Source organism: Salvia hispanica, chromosome 5 (genome assembly GCF_029641045.1).
Source record: "Salvia hispanica isolate PSC_SH4W2 chromosome 5, Shi_PSC_v1, whole genome shotgun sequence".
In the NCBI taxonomy this organism is placed as follows: domain Eukaryota; kingdom Viridiplantae; phylum Streptophyta; class Magnoliopsida; order Lamiales; family Lamiaceae; genus Salvia; species Salvia hispanica.
In genome coordinates, this window is record NC_142696.1 from 20,801,187 (window position 1) to 20,822,962 (window position 21,776).

A 21,776-nucleotide genomic window follows, 5' to 3' on the forward strand; every position below is an offset into this window, starting at 1 on the left:
AAAGCCTATTTATACTAATGTCTAATGTGCAAAAAACAAGAAACTAAAAGTATCTTGGGCCAAAAGTTAATCCGCACAGGCTACACGGCTAAGTGTGCTAGATGCATGAATATACCAGGACAGGTAGAGCTCTCTGGACTCACTTCGTCCTAATTAGTCGGGTAGGACGAGGTGCATAAGGGAACTCGATTGTGTGTAGTGTCTTGTTCACGCACACCATTTCATGAGGCGGCTACCAAGGCAGGTGAGGTGGCACGATGGCTCCTGAACCACCTGCAGGTCGGGGTCGCCCCTTCTCGACACTCCAGTGGCTCTCACCCCGGCTTTGTGGGCGAGTAAGGTGATGCCACTCGGCCGAGTGGCACCCTTTGGTTGTGACCTTCAATTTCGATATCATGCATATCCGTTGTGGTCTTGACGCATTCTATCTTGACATTGACGGGTCGAATGAGTCTGTTCATTCGTTGTGTGTGTGAGAGAATCTTTATGGTTTGAGTGTGGTTAGTAGCGGACACAGAAAATAATATTGATAAAGGCTATATTTATTACAATTTGCTTAAAAATATTTTTTTTTGATGATTTAGATTATTAATAGGGGCTTTACATATTTATTTATACTTAAATTTGGAAATCTTAAAATTTTATAGAAGAAAAATACTAAAAAAATGGTTTTAGGGAAGGCTTCAGAGTTGTGAGCCCATTTTGAGCTTCACTTAGTTCTGCCACTTAGTGTGGTGGTTGATGAGGCTACTCAGTGTGGTCGAGTTAGGGTTTTAGAGCTATGTGTGTGTTGGTAAAAGTGTGCATAGCGTGTGGCTAAAGTCTGTGTGAAGTGAGTCGTCGATCTATTATATTTTTGAGTAATTGTTTCTTTGTGCACCGTTTTTGTTCTCGACTTAACTCTATAAAATTCTAAGTGTGTCCTTTGTAGACCTGTTACTTGATTTGTACTAGTATTATGTCGCTTAGTGTGAGACTCACTATTTCGCAGTTGTTTTAGACAAAAGATGTCTCGGTTATTAACATGATCATGCCGATCTGATCGTTGCATATATAATGAAAAGATATCACTTACACATTATTAATGTACTAGTCTTAACCCACGTGCGATGCACGACGAAATATTTTTTTGTCATACAATTTTAAATTGTTAATCGATTAATTAAAATAAGAAACAATATAATTATATACGATTTAAAATAGAAAAATATACTACTATGTAATAAAAATTCAATAAATATATACTCCTCAATTCATTTTACACCTAAAGACATTAACTTAAACATATTTAAAATTGAATTGAGACAAACACAATTATTTGGACAATGATAAAGAGACTATATTAAGTGTTGACATTTTTGAAAAATATGTTTAAAACAATCCTTCATATTTCTCTACTAAAAATAATAAATTGTGTAAAGATGAAGATAAATACTATGTATGTTTGAGTTAAGGATGTTACAATTCTTCTCTCTCTAAGAACTGTAAGAAATATTGGGATAAAATTCTGGAACCATATACACGCGGTACTCTAACTTTTGTAATCAAAGGAAAAAAACAACAATAAATGAAATGGAAATTACAATGAAAATTAGTCAAGAAAAACCATCTTTCCGCAAGACAAATTACATCAAGGTTAGTGCTCTCGGATTGACATATTTTCCCCAGAGATGAAAACGACTTCCTCCTAACGTATATAACATCTCAAACCTGCTAGGCACCTATAAACTTGACGGGGCTCCAAAATCGAGCAAAACAATGTTCCTAAAATGTGCAATAAAATGTTGAGAGCTTGAGAGAGAATGAAGAATGTTTTGTTAGTGTGTATATTGTATTTCATCCACAATTCAATGCCCTTTATAGGTACAAAATTAGTAAATGAGAGATCATGGAATTAAAACATCATAATTTTAAAATCAAGACAATATAGGTTACAAAATTTGTTAAATGCTCATTATTCTATTGAAATATTTGTAACCACCAATGAGTCATCGTAGTGCTTTAAGAATTAGTCAAATGCTCATTAAAATATCTAAATAAATATTCATGAGTTACTTAAAATATTCAAATTGGTCCATAACTTATAAATATTTCAGAATAAGGACAAAACATATAAATATTTCAAGAAAAGACCAAAACTCGTCTTTTATATATGTATAGATTTGCATTACACATGGTAATTTAGAGTAGTTAGCTTTTTAAGGCCAACTCAAGGGCCCATGATCAGGGATATTAATCAATTCTATTGTCATAATAATTTATTAGGCTATTCCATTATAAATAATATGAGGCTACCGACTCTTAAACTGACTTTCTTTTTTGACCGCGATGTTTAATCTAGGGCTGGGGAATTATGCCGGAATACCGGACTTACCGTACCGAAAAAATACCGAAAATACCGTTTTTTCGGTATACCGTAGTTTTTGGTACGGTATCATACCGTACCGATCTCTATCGGTACGGTAACGGTATTAGATTTCCCATACCGCGGTATACCGGTATACCGATTGATATATATAATATATAAATATATATTTATATATGTTATATTTAAACTAAGTTTTAAAAAATAAGAATTTTTATTATAAAAAATAAAAGAATCAAAATTGGGAATCCTATTTTTTGAAGTAGTTGAAAACAAGATTTTTTTTTAATATTTTGGATATAATAGATTTTTTCACGATATAATGGTATAACGGTATGCCGTATCGCAAAACACGGTATAACGGTATATTGGAATGTCATATCGCAGTTCGGTATACCGTAAAAGTACGGTATACCGATAACACGGTATGGTAACGGTATGGAAAACTGTCATATCGAATTTCCGGTATACCGAAACTTACGGTATCAGTATGGTTTTTGTCATACCGTAACTTTCGGTACGATATAGCACTCCCGGTACGGTATACCGTACCGAACTAGCCCTAGTTTAATCCTAAAAAATACTGTGGCTCAATAATTTGATTAAAATGACAAATACAATAAATAAAAATTACTTGAACGCGCTTTAATCTTTTCTTTACAGCCATAAATGGGGTGCATTAATTCTACTCATTGTACGAGACCCGCCTTTTCTTTACCCAATAAAGCAACCATTTTCGTAGAAGGGGGTAAATTCGTCATTCCCGCGTTAAACGGACAAAGGCTTCCCTAGTCCACACTCATTCCAAAGTCTCCTCACTAGTCTTGGAATTTAAATAGGATTTGAGAAAAGTTTCCACAACAACGCTATAAAAAATTTCAATTAGGAGTCTTATTATGAACAAGTACACCTAATAAAATAAAATTAAAAACAAGAATTTGTGGACTTCTGGGAAACTAACCTACTTGGCCCAGTGCGCACGATAGAACCCACGCCCCCTTTATATATACCACTCCAATCACTCGGACTTCGAAAAAGACCACCTCTTCACGCCCTCTTTCATGCTATCGTGCGCCTTCCCTCCCTGTCCCTGAGCCTCCTACACCCCTCTGCCATTCGCCCGTCCGCTTTTCGACTCAACTGTGATATAATCCAACCGTTGCTGGAGCGATGGGCGGAGACGGAGCGCAGTCGCAGCATATTCCGGCCGAGACGGCGGAGGAACAGTACATCAAGGCCAAGACCTCGGTGTGGTGGGATATAGAGAACTGTCACGTGCCGAAGGTGTGCGATCCCCACGCCATAGCGCAGAATATAAGCTCCGCGCTCGTTAAAATGAACTACTGTGGGCCCGTCTCCGTCTCCGCTTACGGCGATACCACCAGAATCTCCCCCGCTGTCCAGCAGGCGCTCAACAGCACCGGTGTAGCCCTCAATCACGTCCCCGCCGGTAAATCTGCAATTTATTTTTGGCCTGTTGGATCCAGTCTTCTTTTGCGTGTTTATTCGTTTTACTGGTTCATTATTCAATTTCGGTAAATTGATTTCGTTGATGAGTAGATCGGTTATGCGGAATTGAGTGAGCCCTAAGTTCAGTTGGATTTCATTAGCAGAACGGGCACAGTACAGTATAGTGAAGTTGAGAGACTTAATTTAAGAGTTTATTATTTTCTAATTTTTTAATTAATTACTATAAACTTGTCGATTCATAATTTCTTCTTTATCTTTGTTGTGATTCATGACGTATATATCACTAGGATTGTGTTTTGGTTCGCAGTTTTGCTCTTCTCTGTTTGTGAATCTGCATGCGTATGTAAGAGACAATCATATTTTAGGTCCAAATTTCCACTCTGATCTTGGCGAATAGCATTGCTAGATCAGTGTGCGAATTTGTATGTGTGTGTGTGTGTGAGTGAGTGAGTTAGAGAGAGAGAGAGATGAGCATATGTTAGGGCCAAAATTTTACACTGAAGTACAATTAGCGAATTTCTTTCTGGGATAAGTGCTCTTATCCTGGAAAAGATTGCAAGTCTTTACTTTAGCTGACTGAAATATGTAATCCTGAGCTTTTCCAAGCAACATTTAGTATTTTCTGTGTGAAGTCGAGGTGTCGAGCTTAAAAAAAGTTAATAGCTGAAAACACAAACAAGAAATTTTGAATGATTAGTGCGTGAGATTGTTTCTGGTGGAGACGTCCATAAGCAGTCAGCCAGTGACCCAACTGCAGATGCAAAAGTCCAGAAAATTGCTTATCTTGGAGGGAAATGCGACCCTTCTATATTCTCAAGTTCAACATTATATTAGTTAGAGTTCCAATGGTTAGCTAGTTTGATCATATTTCCTGTGTCCATTATATTTGTGCAATTAAATAAATATAGATTAACACAGAAATTTAAGAGGCCATGCCTGCGTGTGTTAATGGAAGTTATCAGTTCAAGCTTTCATTGAAATGTGATCAGGTGCTAAAGATGCTAGTGACAAGAAGATTCTGGTGGATATGTTATTTTGGGCTGTTGACAATCCCGCACCTGCCAATTATTTATTGATTTCCGGAGACAGAGATTTCTCAAATGCTTTGCATCAACTACGGATGCGTCGGTATAATATTCTTCTTGCTCAACCACAAAAAGCTTCTGCGCCACTTCTTGCTGCTGCAAAGAGTGTATGGCTCTGGACTAGTCTAGTAGCTGGAGGGCCACCACTTACAACAGTTGAAACTGCTCAATTTGTAAGTAACAGCTATGGGCATATACCCACCTCTGACTCATTACGTACAGATACCATTATGGGTAACAAACCAGTGGAATCGTTTTATGAAAGTTCTCAGTTGGGTAACCAAAAATATTCAAATATGGGAAGAGGAACAGATGTAAAATATAAAGGCAAACAACCTCGCAGAAACTTCACTCAACCTTCTATGCCAAGAACCTCTAGTAGCATGATTGGGTCTGAAGAAGATTCTAACAGTGGAAACTTTCATCCAGGATATGTACACCCTAAGCAGTTCAATGAACACCAGGACTTATCTACTGCATATAACCCAAAAGTTGCTAGCGGTGGAATAGCGAACTCGTATTATCCTGGTAATCCTGATTTCCCGCGAGCAGACAATTCCCACCCTCATGTCTCTCATCAAATTCACTACCCTCAGCCATTAAAACCAAACAGCCTCCCCACTGAAACTGCAACACTGCCTGTTAGCTCGTCTCTAACTAACCCCCATTGGCATCCTTCTAATGTATTAAATCGCAGACCTGATTCACCTAACTTGACCACAGCTCCTCCAACCAACGTTCCTGATATTTTCAATTTAAACATTTCTGAGCACACAAGAAATGATCAAAGCGCACCTGCTTCGCAACAACGTAGTGGAGGAGAGAGAAGACCAATGTCTAGTGAATCGCCAAACAGAGTAAACTCGAATGCTCAGCAAAAAGGATTTAATGCTCAGAAGAGATCTTTTCATCAAGACGGTCAAAACAACAGGTATCCACATGGTAATCAAGATACATTAGCACAGTTATCATCTGGATCAGGAACTGCTGCCATCCCTGTAAATGGTTCGTGGGGAACATCAGGATGCCCTAAACCTTCTGAATATGTACAAGGTCTTATTGGGATTGTCCTACTGGCTTTAAACACCCTAAGAATTGAGAAGATTATGCCAACAGAGGAAAATATTGCAGATTGCATCAGATATGGAGACATCCGACATCGCAATACTGATGTTAAGAAAGCTTTGGCGTGTGCACTTGACCAGCAATTGGTTGTACTGCAACAAATAGGTTCCCTACAGTTGTATATTGGGAAAAATGAGAGACTATGGCAATGTCTAAACCCTATGGGTGGTGATGCAAACAAGTATTCAAAATCAATATGGGATGAAATCCAAAAATTTCTTTCATCCTCTTCTGGAAGATCTGCTATACTGGAAACAAACTGCAGGTATATTTATTATCTTTGATGAGTGCATAATTTGCTGAAGACTTATGAAATGTTTTGCATAATTTCCTTACATCCTGTTCCTAAATCTTTGTAACTTAATGTTTAGGTATGAGGCAGCAACTGTTATGAAAAAGATGTGCTTAAAAGAGCTTCCATTGGGTGAAATTCTCCAGATCTTGCAAATGGTAATTAACATGAAAAAGTGGATTATATATAATTATCAGTCAGGATGGAAACCAATTAAGGTTGCAGTTCCAGAGTCCAGCCCTGATTCAGGGCTGGCAGCTGCTACATAAGGTCAAAGTATTTGCAGTTGGGAGGGGAGAAGGTATGAATATTTGTATTTGATTCATGGCTTCATGGTGATGTGAAATGGTTTGAATTGAAAAGTAATTATATTTAGCCTTCTCCCCTAGGTATTGGCTGCTGAATATGTAGCCTTGAGATAAAATAGCAGTATTTAGGTTCTTGTTTAAGTTTTGCTTTAAGAAGACTTCGAAGGTCTAGCTTGAAAGTTGTGGTTAGATAACGTTTGAAACATCAGAGAGCCGGTAGTTGCTCTCTTTATATGATTGTTTACCTTTGGCTTAACATGGCCTATTTGGAGAGACGTTTCTATGATGATCAGGTACTTGTATGCGATTGATAATGGAAATCTGTGGCCATGGAAGGTTTTGAGATTCAACTACTTGGAGAACATGTTGGGGGGCTAATATTATCAAATTAACATCAGAGTTTCGAATAAGGCTTTTTGTGATCAATTCTTGCTGTGGTATGATTGGGACTCACATACTTGCATATGGTTGTTGATTACTACTGTTGGAGAAAACACGGTGGCTAAAGTATTGCAAAGTATCAGAGGGCATAAGGATCTTGTTGGTTTATGTGGAATTCCGGTGGATGTAGTTTTATGATGCAGCTCTAAGATTGAGATTATGAAAACATGGAAATGAGTCACTGGAAAATCACGCTTAATAAGAGAGCTTAGCATGGTGATATTCTGTCAAAGCCACTTGAAAATTCACAAGCTTAAGGATGGTCTTTCAAAGCAATTTCTTGTGATTATCGTAATTTCTCAAAGCTTCGGTTTAGTGGAATTTATTGCGTTCTCTGATTTGTTCTGCATAGCGAGTTTGCTACACCAGCGGGATTTCAGACGGTAGACTTGGAATTTTGAAACAAAATGAAGGATTGATGATGATGACGATATCTCCGTTCTAAGCATGTAAATGCAAACAGTATATCTTAGCTGAAACTATTTTACTCTTTACTCTGTTCTTGGTTGTGAAGCTCTCTGCTTCCATAGTTGAAATTATGTAAATTAAGTGTTCCAGCGCTTTTGATGACGAGAAATAGAGTAGTATTGTACTTTCTTGATAATTGTTGTTGAATACGCTTATGGGGTTTTGAAATAATAACAGTACGTTTTATTATGCTAAGATTGTGTCTAAGATGTACCAAATCTGAGTAGTCAAAGTGGAGAAGGATGAGTTGGACAGTTGGTTGGTTGTCATACACGACAGATGGGGTAATTTGTCAAAATGCAACAAAATAATACTCTCTCCTTTACGTAGCAGTGAAGTTAATTTGTCATATTAATACATTTCATAAAAGTGGAATCAATTAGAGTCACATTAGTTTTAAAACTAATTAATTTACTCTCCCTTACTTCTTTTTTCATCTCTATCTTTTTCATTTTTTACTTTATTCATTATTTACTGAACCCACTTAATACAAGTTTTCTTATATCATGTGCAGAAAAGAAACGTCTACACTATCATGGAAAGAGAGTAATATTGCAATAGACCATATAATATGCAAATTTGACGATGTAGAGAATTGTATAAGGGTGTGTCTGGTAGGCTTGAAACACCACTGTTCACACCCATTTTCCACCGTTTGGTAGCTCATATACAAATCGCACGACCCGGTAAAACCAGTCGGGTTTTCGATGTGTACATACTACTATCAGCGGTTTCATGTTAACTCAATCTCGGTAGTGAGCAGGTATTAGAGATCGGTTTTTCAGGATTTGGTTGAAACGGTGGTGTATATCCATTTTTACCCTCCGAATTCTCCAATCGAAGCAATTGTCACCCCCTTCCGTGCACAATTGAGCTGGTAAAGTGCACTTCTCCGACAGATGCAATTTCAAAGCGGCTGCGTTGTGGAATTTTCGATCTGTGGAGTTTTACCTCGATAAGGGTCCGATCTGTTTGGGATTACTCCGTCGGGGTGGACGATGTCTTCGGATTTGATGAGTTTGGCGGTGCTCACGGTTTTGTCGCCGTTGAGCGGAATCTTCTCGCGGCAGAGGATGGTGTGGTTGGAGGGCTTGGCGGGGGGATTTTCTGGTAATGCGGAGGCTAGGGTGAGAAGGAAGAGGATGCCATAGATCTGACAATCCATGGCGTCCGGTGAATTTTGGGCTCTGTTGAGAAGAAAGAAGGAGGGTATGTTAGGTAAGATATATAATGATGATTTTATAACTTAGGATTAGGGAATCCTTATTAGAAGACTTGGATAACTTAGAATCGTATAAAATACTTTCAGATCAAGTATTTTGAGTGCACAAAATCTATGATCGGATAAGACTAAGTTTCCCTTAGATGATTGTTCATTCTCTGATCTGTATTTAATCAAAAATCAGCCTAAACCGTCGCAGTTAATTGACTAAAACTGATTCCAAACTGTTAATAACTGTTTAAAAACTGTTAAAACAGTTAATTCAAACACTAAAATAAGATAGAACAAGCTTCTAATGAAGCAGCCGAATTGTTTAGAAATTAAAGTGATAAACACTAAAATTCCAACATTCTTCTTTAGAATTAAAGTGCTAATACACTAAAATTCCAACATTCCTCCCCTATTTTAGTGGATTTATAAGCATGATCAAATCAAAAGAACAGAAAACAAAAATTATGCATAAATGAAAATATCACAAGGATTGAATTTCCATTTTAGTATATCAATGTACAAACATTCTAATTATAAGAGTGGTCTAAGACTTGAACTCTTACAATTCCTTTGAATATCAGTCTTAATATACACATAATTATCAAACAATTAATCTAAACCTGACACCTTTATAACAAGTCTAGTGTCCATATCCTTCAACAAACATTTATAAAGCTAAGTCCAGAGCTTTATTGGAACAACTTGGATTCCATGTTTGTATAGGTAGCTTTTCATCTTGTTCTGTCAAAACAATTTGCCAAAAAAACTATTAAGAAGCAAAACTTCAACCTCCTTCAAACTGACAGATTATTACACATACCTTGGATGGTTTGAACATGTGTCTATCTCACATATTTAGGCTTTCCACATTGAATTTCACATCTAATATCAAATTAGAAGGAAATTGGGTATCCCAAACAGATAAGATTAGATGGACTTGAGCCCCACCCCTTTAGCAGATTTGATAACTAAATCTTTAGCCAAGCCTTTGGTTAGATGGTCTGCCAGATTTTGTTGTGTCCCAACAAATTCAACTGAAATGACCCCATGAGTGATCAGCTCCCTAACCATGCTATGTCTGACACCTAAATGTCTAGACTTCCCATTGTAAACTTGGCTATATACTTTAGCCAATGTTGCTGCACTGTCACACCTTATAGAGATAGGTGATATAGGCTTAGGCCATAAAGGAATTTCATAAACCAAATCCCTTAACCATTCTGCCTCCTTTCCAGCAGCGGCTAGTGCTACAAATTCTGACTCCATTGTAGAACTTGTGATGCAAGTTTGCTTCCTAGAAGCCCAAGAGATAGCTCCACTTCCTAGCAAGTAAATCCAACCACTAGTAGAGGAATGATCCTCTGGATTGGCTATCCAACTTGCATCAGAATATCCTTCTAAGATAGAAGGAAAATCTGAGTAACACAAACCATAGTTTATGGTTCCTTTGAGGTACTTAAGTAACCTCCTCACTGCTTGCCAGTGATGAATACTAGGACTATGTGTAAATCTACTTAATCTTCCCACAGCAAAAGCTATGTCAGGCCTAGTACTTATCATTGCATACATTAGGCAACCTATTACTTTAGAGTATTCCAATTGTGAAACTGTTTTTCCTCTATTAGGTAAGAGTTTTACATTAGGATCCATAGGTGTGCTAACTGGAGTACAGTTTCCATAATTGAACCTTTTCAACACTTTCTCAATGTAATGAGATTGTGTGATAGATATTCTGTTAGGAGCCTCTTTTATTATCCTAATTCCCAATATGACTCCAGCCTCACCTAAATCTTTCATTGAGAACTTAGATGATAGGAATTTCTTTGTCTCATCTATCTGGTCTTGACTAGTACCAAACAGAAGCATATCATCTACATAAAGGCAGATAATAATTCCTTTACCAAATTTATCAAACTTAGAATAAACACACTTATCAGCTTGATTCAATAGAAAACCATTTGATAAAACAATATCATCAAACTTTTGATGCCACTGTTTTGGTGCTTGTTTCAAGCCATATAATGATTTGATCAACTTGCACACCTTGTGTTCATTTCCTGGTAAAGAATATCCCTCAGGCTGCTTCATGTAGATTTCCTCATCCAAATCACCATTTAAAAAGGCTGTTTTAACATCCATTTGGTGTATAAGGAGTTTATGAATAGAAGCCATAGCTACTAGCAATCTAATAGTAGATATTCTAGCTACAGGAGCATAAGTATCAAAGTAGTCTATCCCCTCCTTTTGTCTAAATCCTTGAATGACAAGCCTAGCTTTAAACTTGTCTATAGACCCATCAACTTTCATCTTTCTTTTAAAGATCCATCTACACCCCAATGGTTTACAACCAGGGGGCAGATCAGTTAATTCCCAAGTGTTATTTTGGAGTATAGAATCCATTTCATCATCTATAGCCTCTTTCCAGAATGAGACATCTCTAGATGACATGGCTTCTTTGAAAGTCTTAGGATCCTCTTCAATTATAGAACAGTAGGGGTACTGGGATTGTAATTCATCCCTTGATCCTTCAATAAGATGGATTTGAAAGCCTTTATCTAGATTACTTTGATTTCTTGGCCTTACACTCCTTCTAACCCAATGTTGAGTTGAAGGTTCCTCTGATTGATTTTCAGAAATTACTAATCTATTTTTAGAATTAGAAAATAGATCCTTAGGCCTTGTGATAGATGTGAATCTATTTTCATCAAAGATTGCATCTCTTGACTCTATAACAGAGTTCACAGAGACAAATTTGTTAGGTTCTAAGACATAAAACCTATAAGCCTTTGAATGATTTGCATAACCAATGAAAATGCAATCAATTCCCTTTTCACCCAATGGCCTACGCTTGGGATCAGTGAGTTTAACTACTGCTCTGCAGCCCCACACTTTAAGATAGTTTAAGTTTGGAGGTTTTCCAAACCACAACTCATAAGGTGTAGCTTTACTTTTCTTATTTGGAACTATATTTAATATATAGCAGGCAGTAATCATAGCTTCTCCCCAAAAACCTTCATTTAAACCAGAATATGATAACAAAGAGTTAACCATTTCTTTCAACACTCTGTTCTTTCTTTCAGAGATTCCATTCTGTTGTGGAGTATAAGGGGCTGTTATTTGGTGAATTATTCCCACTGATTCAAAATAACTAGGATCATAGTATTCACCTCCCCTATCAGATCTAAAAATCTTTATAAATTCACTCTTTTGTACCTCAACTTCTGTCTTATATACCTTGAATTTCTCTAAGGCTTCATCCTTAGAACTTAGCAAGTATACATAACAATATCTAGTTGAGTCATCAATAAAAGTAATAACATACTTCTTATTTCCAATTGATGGTGTTGAGTGAAAATCACAGATATCACTATGGATTAATTCCAGTAGTTTAGATTCTCTCACAACATTATTGAAAGGTTGCCTTGTGATCTTAGTTAACATACATGTTTTACATTTATCTTTGCTAACTGTAAAGACAGGGATTAAGCTATTTTTAGACATCTCAATTAGTCTTTTATAATGCACATGTCCTAACCTTTCATGCCACAAATCAGTAGTTGAAAGTTCATTAGAAGTCATCACATAAGCAGAATTATCAACAAAGCAAGATTCAATATTTAATCTTAACATACCATTGCATAAATAACCAAAACCAACAAATACACCATGTTTAGATAAAATATATTTATTAGCTTCAATAACTTGTTTATAACCTAAGTTATTAATTACAGTGCCACTCATTAGATTCTTTCTAATGGTGGGAACATACAATACATCTACTAAATCCAACTGTTTCCCAGAAGTAAAAGTTAGCCTAACATTTCCTATTCCTTCAATCGATTCACTAGAACCATTCCCCATTCTAATCACTGATCCATCAGTGATCTTCTGCAAGGATGTAAACCATCTCCTATCCTTGCAAACATGGTTTGTAGCTCCAGAATCCACCCACCAAGTGTACTCATCATCCTGTACATAGAATGAACTTGGTGTATCCGAGATATAGTTCTGAATAGAAATATTAGAATTGAATATTTTCATACCTTGAGGTACACTTGGATCCTTAGATCCACTTGGTCCAGATTTTGAACCACTTGTACTTGTACCAGCCTTGAAAAGTTTCTTTCCAGACCTACAATCTTTCTTGTAGTGGCCTGGTTTCCCACACTTCCAACAAACAAGTTTTTGTTTCTTATTCTCAGAGGACTCTCCTTGAAACATTTTCCTTTTCCCTTTAAACTTCTGTCCACCTTCCACCATATTAATGGAAGATAGTCCAGCCACACTCTTTTCCTTGTTCTTTTCCATCTCCTGAATCCTTAAGGATTCTTCAATTCTGAGATGAGAACCAAGTTGCACCAAGGAAAGTTCTTCCTTTTGATGCTTTAGAGTATGTTTGAAGTCTTTCCAAGAGGGAGGCAATTTATCAATAACACTAGAAACTGATATGGCTTCATCCATATGCATCTGGTGTTGTTGAAATTGTCCAAGAATCCTTAGTAATTCATTATATTGTTCCATCACAGGTCTAGAATCTAGCATCTTATAATTATTGAAATTACTAACCAAGAATTTCTTACTAGAAGCATCCTCTGCCATGTATTTAGATTCTAGAGAATCCCATAATTCTTTGGAGGATTCAACATTCTGATAAATATCAAAGAGTGAGTCAGTCATACCATTGAGAATATGCCCTTTGCACACATAGTCATCATTCTCCCATTTCAGCCTCCTTCTGGTTTGTTCCAGAGATTCATCTTCAGTCGGTTCTGGCATGGTAGTTGTGAGTACATGAACAACCTTCAGGGTGGTCAGCAAGAAGTGCATCTTCTTTCTCCATCTTCTGAAATCTACTCCTTCAAACTTCTCCAGTTTTGTGAAGTTTGCAGTCATCTCCCTCACTGAATTGGGTCCAGTCATCTTCAAATTACTTGATCTTTGTTAGGTAAGATATATAATGATGATTTTATAACTTAGGATTAGGGAATCCTTATTAGAAGACTTGGATAACTTAGAATCGTATAAAATACTTTCAGATCAAGTATTTTGAGTGCACAAAATCTATGATCGGATAAGACTAAGTTTCCCTTAGATGATTGTTCATTCTCTGATCTGTATTTAATCAAAAATCAGCCTAAACCGTCGAGGCAGTTAATTAACTAAAACTGATTCCAAACTGTTAATAACTGTTTAAAAACTGTTAAAACAGTTAATTCAAACACTAAAATAAGATAGAACAAGCTTCTAATGAAGCAGCCGAATTGTTTAGAAATTAAAGTGATAAACACTAAAATTCCAACATTCTTCCTTAGAATTAAAGTGCTAATACACTAAAATTCCAACAGGGTAGTATAGGCATGACATAATTATTTTCAAGGGTTCTCAAGTTGAACCAAACGACTGAATTGGGCTTAACAATATGGGTGGACTGAACCAAACAGATGATAATTGTGCCCATCAACTCTGGAAAAGTCCATTTCCAACAAATCCCTGAAAATAATTGTGGGAGCTACCATCCGAGCCCTAAAAGAATAGACTAAAAATAGCGACAAAGATATTTTAATTAAACTAGTAATGATATATAGAGTGTAAGTTTTCTGAAATAACAAATTAGTAGTAAAATTTAGTTTGATACAAACATCATAGTATAGTGACCATTTATAAATTTAACCCTACTAAATCATAATTCTACATTTTAAAATTAATTACCATTCAAAGATTCAGCAGAATAGTCGTTCAAGGATTCAGTTATTACTACGTTACATACAATTGTAATTTGGCTTTGAATTATTGGACATAGTATACAGTTATACATGCACGAAGTTTATGTGTATAAGATACTTTCTGAGACGAGAGAAAAGCAAGAAATCAAAATGGACAGCGTGTGTTGAGTACAGTCACAAAATAAAGTTGCAAATCTATTGATTAAGCACAGCCTCAAACTAATAGTCTCTGTCTGAACATCCATAGCTACACTCAAAATAAAATACTTTCCCTTAGACCAACAAAATCAACAACACCAATACAGAGAAATCTTGATTTAATGTTGCATTTGCAATCACATAATGCCAACCAACAACTCCACAAAAACTGATAATAAAAATGAATCATCTAAATGAGAACCAACTTACATGATGATCTACCACCTTCAGGCAAATCCTCTCCAAAACAAGTATTTGAATACAGCCACACCCCTGCAAGAAGGGAAATCATCATTAACATAAAAAAAACCAAAACTAGTGCAGCAAACTCAGCTACAAATTTGAACCCATTGCCCACCTCAACACCTTTGAGCTAGCGGATGAAGTTCTTGGACTATGCCCGGCCACCATTAACATGTTCTCCATCCTTATCCATTACCTTATTCAGCACCAAATTCTCCCCTGGTTGAACCAAATTTACCTCATTATTCACACCATCAAGCTGTTTCTCCCCATGATTATTGACATCCCCTGCATCGATCTCCATATCTGCACGAATAGTACTGCTATCTTCAATCAGTCCTGCATTTTCCCCAACATTCAGCCTTTCATCAACATCCATCTGGGCATGGCCATCACTGGCCTGGCCTATCCCTGATCTCTCAACCTGTGCAGTCATTCCAACCCCCATTTTCTCATTCTCTCTCAACTCAACAGCAGTCAATGCGGCCAACACCTGATTAGAGTTATCTCTATCCACATTCACTACTACATTACCACTCATTTTCTCCTCCACAGCTACAAACGGCTGCGAAACACTAGGCACGACACCATTGCGATTCCTAACACCATGATTTGCACTAACCTCAGCCTCAAATTTAACACCACCATTGCTGGCAATTCCCCGGCCAGCCACGTCACGAAGCCCTACTTCTTTCCTCCTCGCCTTCTCCTTATGCGCCAAAAGCGCAACGTGCTCCAATGCCTCCTTAGCCCTTTTCCTTGCGAACGCTGCCTCCTTAACCCGCTTCTCAGCCTCATTCTTGGCATTCGCCGCCGCCTTATTCATCGACGTGGACGCGATTCTGGCGGCCGCCAACAGCATCTTCGCCGCATCCCTGTCCATGACCCTGCAATTTTGAACCCTAACATTATCGATCACAAGATTGGCCTCCTCGGCAGACTTTAATTTGAAAATTGGGGCGTTAGGGTTGACGCAGAGAGGGCAAATGTAGGGTTTGGGAGGGGGGGCGCCGTTGGAGTCGACGCAGTGAGAGTGGGAGTGGGAGTAGCACTTATCGCAGGTGCGAACGACGTCGTTAGGGAGAGTTGGGGGGTAGACCAGGAAGCATGTAGGGCAGAAGGCCTGCGGATGGAGGCGGAGGACGCAGGTGGTGCAGACACGTTTGAAGCCGCTGCGGCAGCGGATCTGGTGGAGCAGGCGCCGCTCGTGAGCGCCGCAGTTACTGCAGCCGGTGGCCGCCGGAATAGTTGTAGGCTCCGATTTTATGATCATCTTGCATGAAACTACAACTCGGCGGAATCTAGGGTTGTGGATTAGGGTTTCGCACAGCTCCAAACCTATGCCGGAGCAAAAGATTGATTTTTCTCAAGACCTTAATTTATACTACTACTAATAATTTTTTTTGGCTGCATATAACAAACCACATTTATTTGGGATTTTTAATTTGAATGCAAGAGTTGACTTACATATAGGTATATATTGAGTGATTTAAACTTGGTGATGCCAATTTCATGATTTAGGGCTCCGGCTTGGAGCGCAAGTCATTTGTAACTTTTTTAAATTCAAAAATTAATATTTTAGTATTATTTATTAACCCATTCTTCATCTAAAAATACAATATAATCCAACTACAATGCATACATCTTTCACAATACCTCCCACAAATTCTCTATCTATAAATATGAATGGATCTCTCCATGTCTAGTCTGATGATCGCTAACATGCAGCAGTTGTTGCACGGCTTGTGTAGGATTAGTTTATTGATGAACTCTGATGGTGTCCGACAGTGCTTAAGCGTCATTTCTGCATGTGTAGATCGTTGTTCTCGCACATTGCTAACACATTGGCTGCGTGTGGTGAATGCCCCGATGGAGTTGGACGAAAAGAACTCTCGACTCCGCAGACGTGCACAACGGCCATGGCATCTCACTTACGATACTAGTGCGGATATATTTGGTAAGATAACTGGTGCATGAGTGCGTGCATGAAGAATATTTTCCGCAACACTTACTCTTAGAAGGCCGACCATGCACAATGACCAATTCTTGATAGATATGCACATGAGGAGACATGGCTTTCCGAGAAGGCTCACAGCATTGATTGCATGTACTGGAAGAGGAAGAATTGTCTCGTGACATGGAAGAGTACCTTCACTAGCAGATACTAGGGCGCACAAAACCAACAGTTTTGTTTCATCTTCAACATTCGTGGTATTATTTGTGCTAATTTCCTGACATTTAACTACAAGTATCGAAAATTTAGATAACTTAGTTGCAAAACGGGTAGTCGTCCCACGAGACATTCAATAAATACTAAGACAATAATACATTGCTAAGCCTTTGAACCTCAGCAAGCTCCTTCAGATTGTGTGCTTAGTTCCACGCATCAACCATCTAAGCTACTGAAAAACCTATTATCCATAGTTTTGTTCAAATTTAGTGCAGTCAAGATTACAGGGTTATCACCATTACTAAGAAAAACGTCTTGTAAGGTAATGGTAGCCAGATAGATTACATTTTTTCCCGATTGAAGTATACTCAGTGGTCCAGTCAGATGTTCCCAGCTCTCAAGTCACACGATATCAGCTGGAACCATCAGAAAGTACTCTATTCTTCATCACTGTCATTCCCGAAAACTGAAGCAACAGCAACCTTTGGCTTCTTGTTCTTTGCAGAATTACTAATAGAGCTCTGCTTCATCAAACATCAAACCTTATTATGATCGGCAGTAACAAATACTAATATCCAAGAAAAACGAACTACATAGACAGTCAAGACAAACTGTAGTAAGTAAATATTTTAAGTCAACGATGAATGACAGTTACAGCTACTTCAAGGCACAGAAACAAAATGCAAACCACAGTGGATGTATTATAACTAGGCACAATGCCTCAATGATTATGTAAATAACACATGTATATATATCTACGTATCATGTAAGCGCACAACATCATCTCCCTGTATTCTTTAGGAAGGCTTGTGGACACCATATGGAGAGATGATTGACAAGAATTTAGTATTATAGACGTAACCATGAGGGGAAAAGGTATTTAGAAAATATTGGTGATAAATTCCATCCATGGCAAAACAGGTCATTCTAATTTATCAGATACACAGATACCAAATTCTGATTTAAGCATCAGACACCAAAAGTATCTAAAACACAAGAAATAAATTACACATGAAAAAAGTTCCCATTCTATCATAACGTACAGATTCCATGACCTTTACTTGATCAGTATTAACACTATTATTTAGACAAGATTATTAAGACATGTTCAATTGAACACTTACTACAGAGATATTGCACAAGCTAGCATTAAGTTTATATAGAAATTTTGTTTATATTACATTAGCAACAACATTTTCAACTTATCATTTGATGTAGGTGGGACTATCAGCAAAACAAAACTAGCGAATACCTTGGCTGCACTGCCTTTTGCAGAGAATCCGAACTTCAAAACTTTTCGCTGATCTTGGTCTGCAACTACAGTAGCACTACTTGGTGCAGGAGTAGCTGGAAGGGTTCCAGCTTCCTCCTGATTCTTCATCTGTTGCTGCTGCTTATGCGTATCAGCCCTGTTCAGGGTAAAAGTATACAAAATCTTCAATTGAAAGTATATAGCAAGAGACTAGTAACCACTTTCATATTCATAATTCATTAAGTTCTAGGTAACAGATAAAACAGGCTCTGGTTGATAACAAGGACATACATCTGCTTAAACTTAGCCATCTCCCTCTCTTGCCGTTGCTGTTCTCTTTTCAGTCTATCATCACGACTGTTGCTTCCATGCATATCTCTCATTTCTTTAAACCTCTGAAGTCCAGAAAATAAATCAAGAGTATGTTCCAAGGCTAATAAAGCTATCAATAATTAGAACAAGAAAGTAAGCATGCATTAAATGGGGAAACAAACCTTTCTGTGGTTGTGGTCATAGGAGCTTAGGTGAGCTTCAAACTCCATTGCCAGTTTATATTGCTTGTTGCAGAGATCACAATAAAACACCTTCCGTATTTCTTTCACCTCACTCTGAATTTTCTGCTCACGCTCTGCTATAACCTGGATTTTAATAATGTGCAGAAAGCAGGCAGTAGAAGCCACCAGGTAATAAAAACTTCACGAAATTCTCAAGATCTTCCAAAGTTGATGTTCCCTTTATGATATACCATTCCCATCAAAAGACACACATATAGCTATATGCTGCCTTCTGCTATTAGATGTATGTTTCAGAACAAGTAAAAATTAACTCCAAATTAACCCGCAATTGAAAATAGAATTATACTTTTTCTGACATCTAGGACAAGATAATGCATACCTCTCTCTTCTTTACAAGTTCCTCAGTCTCTGCAACTTCAATATCAAGCTTCCTACGCTGGATGTTTTCTTCTGCTGTAAAATAATCATCTTCCTCTTGTTTACCCAGACCTAATTTAGCATCCCTTATCCCAGATTTTATAGGCTCAGTTATCCCTGAAACATACAACATGTTCAGGCAAAACAAGACCATGAGGATGGGTTAGCCCTAAGACAAGGTGTATAATAGAACATAGAGCCTAGACAACATAAGAGCACACATCTTACATAATCAACATAGAAAAAAATGAACAGGTTAATTTGAGACCAACTCCAATAAGATGAATGAAATGTGCCAAAGTCAGATGTGGCCAAGCAAATGTAATTTGTACTTCATATCTAAAAACAGACCTTGTTCATCCTTTCCAAGCCCCTTCCCTTTCCATCCCATCTTCTGCAGAAGCCTAAATCCGACATTTGATGATGGCAGCTGTATGTCTAACGATGCTTGCTCCACATTATCCAAATCTACGTTCTCAGTCACTCTATGACCAATTGGTAAACGAAAATCCTCAGCAAGATCCTCAAGAATAGCAGCTTCATACCCCTATGACAGAAAACATTAAAGCATGTCACTGTAGTAATACTTGTCTTACTTGATTCATTGCCCCACAACACAAGATCCAGACTAGATCAAGCAGAAACTAATGAAGAAGTTTCCGAGTCATAATAAAAATTCAGAATAGGCATTCCTAAATTGCCAATGACTCAATTTACCAGTAACGACAGAAAACAACAATACTGCATAAAAGAAGATCTAGAAAAAAAATCAAACAAAAATTGAAATAGAAGTATAGAACTACGTACAGTTAGGTTTCTCTTTCAAGCAGCAATTGCTATATAAGTACATAAATCTTATGATACAATAAACATTGTTGACATTCAAATTGAACACATACATAAAGAAAAGATGTGTAAATCAGTAAAATATACCTCATCATCTTTTTGTTGCCTTCTCATGTGCATATCCTGTTTACCACTATACCATCTACTATCCATCCGTTGAAGCCCCCTTAGAATCAATCAAAACCTAAAATCGACAAAAATAAGTAAATAACTAGGCTACTCAATTAAAGATTCAACGGCACCAATTACATCCTCCTCACAACTATAGCATCATCAGAAACTCATCTTGTCGAGCTATAATGGGAAAACTTATAAAATCATATGAATCGACAAAAACGGAACAATATTCAGCAAAAATCGAGTCTCGGACTGATTGAAATAAACCCTAGAAACGCGATTGAAGCCGCACGAAAATTACCTTTTGACAAATAATTGGATGTACGCCTGAGAGATTGGTCACTCTTCTAGGAGATCTGGGATGATACAGTACGCAACGGGTTTTGTAATAATCCTGGATTAATTTGTAGGAAGCTCAAAGTGTTGACAATGGAAGAACTTATATTTACTGGCGCTGTCGACAATTGTGCATTTATCTTTTAAAATGGTTTGCTTTATTTATTACTAGCTTTTTATCATATAATAATCATATTACTACTTTGATTAAATGTTTGATAAATTATCTAACAGATTATAAGAGTAAATTGCTAACCAACTCAATATTGAGGGTTAGTGTTGAAATTTACGCTATATTGGCCGAAAGATAATATGCACTGATTCAATTTTCATTTTATATTAAGTTTATTTGTTAGTATATTATATGATTTGCTTGGGTTGTTTTTTCTATTCATCATTTCAAAATTTTCAATAATGGTTTGGAGGAAAGGTTACGAATTGTAATTAAAAATATATCATCCTCTTCTACAGGTTGGAGATTTAATGTGAATTTGTTCAATAAAATGCGTTTATTATTTTTGGGTAGGATTGATAACTTTTTATTCGATATAAAAATCCAATACAAATACATACAAAATTACTGGATTTGGAATTCGGATCAAGTCTTATTGGCCGTGTCCTTATCAAGTTGGCTCGATGAAAACCCGATAATTTCGAGTTGGGTTCGGGTAACCAGCTAAAAAACAATTGTTATTCAAATTATTTTATTACTTTTTTAAAAAAAAATATGCTTTACTTTTATTCTATATAGTAAATCAAGTTAAGATCATACTTTTATCATGTAAATCAAATTTAATTATGTGATATAACAGTATCATATTATAATCGTGTAAATCATGTTTGAGTTGTTGTTGTCGTATCGTGTCAACCTAAATTATATAATGTCGTGTCAACTCATATATTGTGTCTAGATTGAGAGTTACCTTAATATGTCGGGTTAAGTCTTATTCAATTGGGTCTATCAAGTTAACCCGATAACAATTCAACCCATATAATTATTCACCCGTGATTATGAAGTTTTATTTGCTTTTTTTGTAAAATAGCATTGACAGATTATTTTATGTAATTTGGCTATATAAATTTTAGTAATCAAGCAGACAATGTTAGTCATTGATATTTGAAACCACATATAAAAATCTGACTGTGAAATTTAAAATTTATGTATAATGATAAAATTAAAATGTACTCCATA

The 21,776-nt window shown here is 36.9% G+C and overlaps 3 protein-coding genes across 3 annotated transcripts; 1 reads left to right on the forward strand and 2 right to left on the reverse strand.

Annotated features, from left to right (window-relative positions):
* The first annotated feature begins 3,379 nt into the window (after window positions 1-3,379).
* Window positions 3,380-7,749, forward strand: LOC125187448 (uncharacterized). Its single transcript, XM_048084042.2, has 3 exons — window positions 3,380-3,815; window positions 4,825-6,310; window positions 6,417-7,749. The coding sequence occupies exons 1-3, from the start codon at window positions 3,536-3,538 to the stop codon at window positions 6,604-6,606; spliced, it is 1,956 nt and encodes a 651-aa protein (XP_047939999.1). The 5' UTR covers window positions 3,380-3,535; the 3' UTR covers window positions 6,607-7,749.
* Window positions 7,750-14,669: 6,920 nt separating this feature from the next.
* Window positions 14,670-16,357, reverse strand: LOC125187449 (uncharacterized). The gene is made up of 2 exons (XM_048084043.2): window positions 15,047-16,357; window positions 14,670-14,961 (listed from the first exon to the last, which is right to left on the reverse strand). The coding sequence occupies exon 1, from the start codon at window positions 16,202-16,204 to the stop codon at window positions 15,083-15,085; it is 1,122 nt and encodes a 373-aa protein (XP_047940000.1). The 5' UTR covers window positions 16,205-16,357; the 3' UTR covers window positions 14,670-14,961; window positions 15,047-15,082.
* An 846-nt stretch (window positions 16,358-17,203) lies between these two features.
* On the reverse strand, window positions 17,204-20,712 carry LOC125187450 (D111/G-patch domain-containing protein). The gene is made up of 8 exons (XM_048084044.2): window positions 20,550-20,712; window positions 20,219-20,315; window positions 19,637-19,832; window positions 19,248-19,402; window positions 18,848-18,991; window positions 18,645-18,748; window positions 18,354-18,510; window positions 17,204-17,622 (listed from the first exon to the last, which is right to left on the reverse strand). Exons 2-8 carry the CDS (start codon window positions 20,282-20,284, stop codon window positions 17,539-17,541), a joined length of 906 nt encoding a protein of 301 aa, XP_047940001.1. The 5' UTR covers window positions 20,285-20,315; window positions 20,550-20,712; the 3' UTR covers window positions 17,204-17,538.
* Between the last annotated feature and the right edge of the window lie 1,064 nt (window positions 20,713-21,776).

Bases quoted from the DNA above. Each gene is read 5' to 3' on its own strand.
- LOC125187449 (XM_048084043.2), bottom strand. From the start codon at position 16,204: ATGATCATAAAATCGGAGCCTACAACTATTCCGGCGGCCACCGGCTGC.
- LOC125187450 (XM_048084044.2), bottom strand. From the start codon at position 20,284: ATGGATAGTAGATGGTATAGTGGTAAACAGGATATGCACATGAGAAGG. The intron at 19,833-20,218 runs GTATATTTTACT...TTTCTGTCATAG, and splicing joins GGCAACAAAAAGATGATGAG to GGGTATGAAGCTGCTATTCT. The intron at 18,992-19,247 runs GTATGCATTATC...ATTAAAATCCAG, and splicing joins AACTTGTAAAGAAGAGAGAG to GTTATAGCAGAGCGTGAGCA.
- LOC125187448 (XM_048084042.2), top strand. From the start codon at position 3,536: ATGGGCGGAGACGGAGCGCAGTCGCAGCATATTCCGGCCGAGACGGCG. The intron at 3,816-4,824 runs GTAAATCTGCAA...AAATGTGATCAG, and splicing joins CCTCAATCACGTCCCCGCCG to GTGCTAAAGATGCTAGTGAC. The intron at 6,311-6,416 runs GTATATTTATTA...CTTAATGTTTAG, and splicing joins ATACTGGAAACAAACTGCAG to GTATGAGGCAGCAACTGTTA.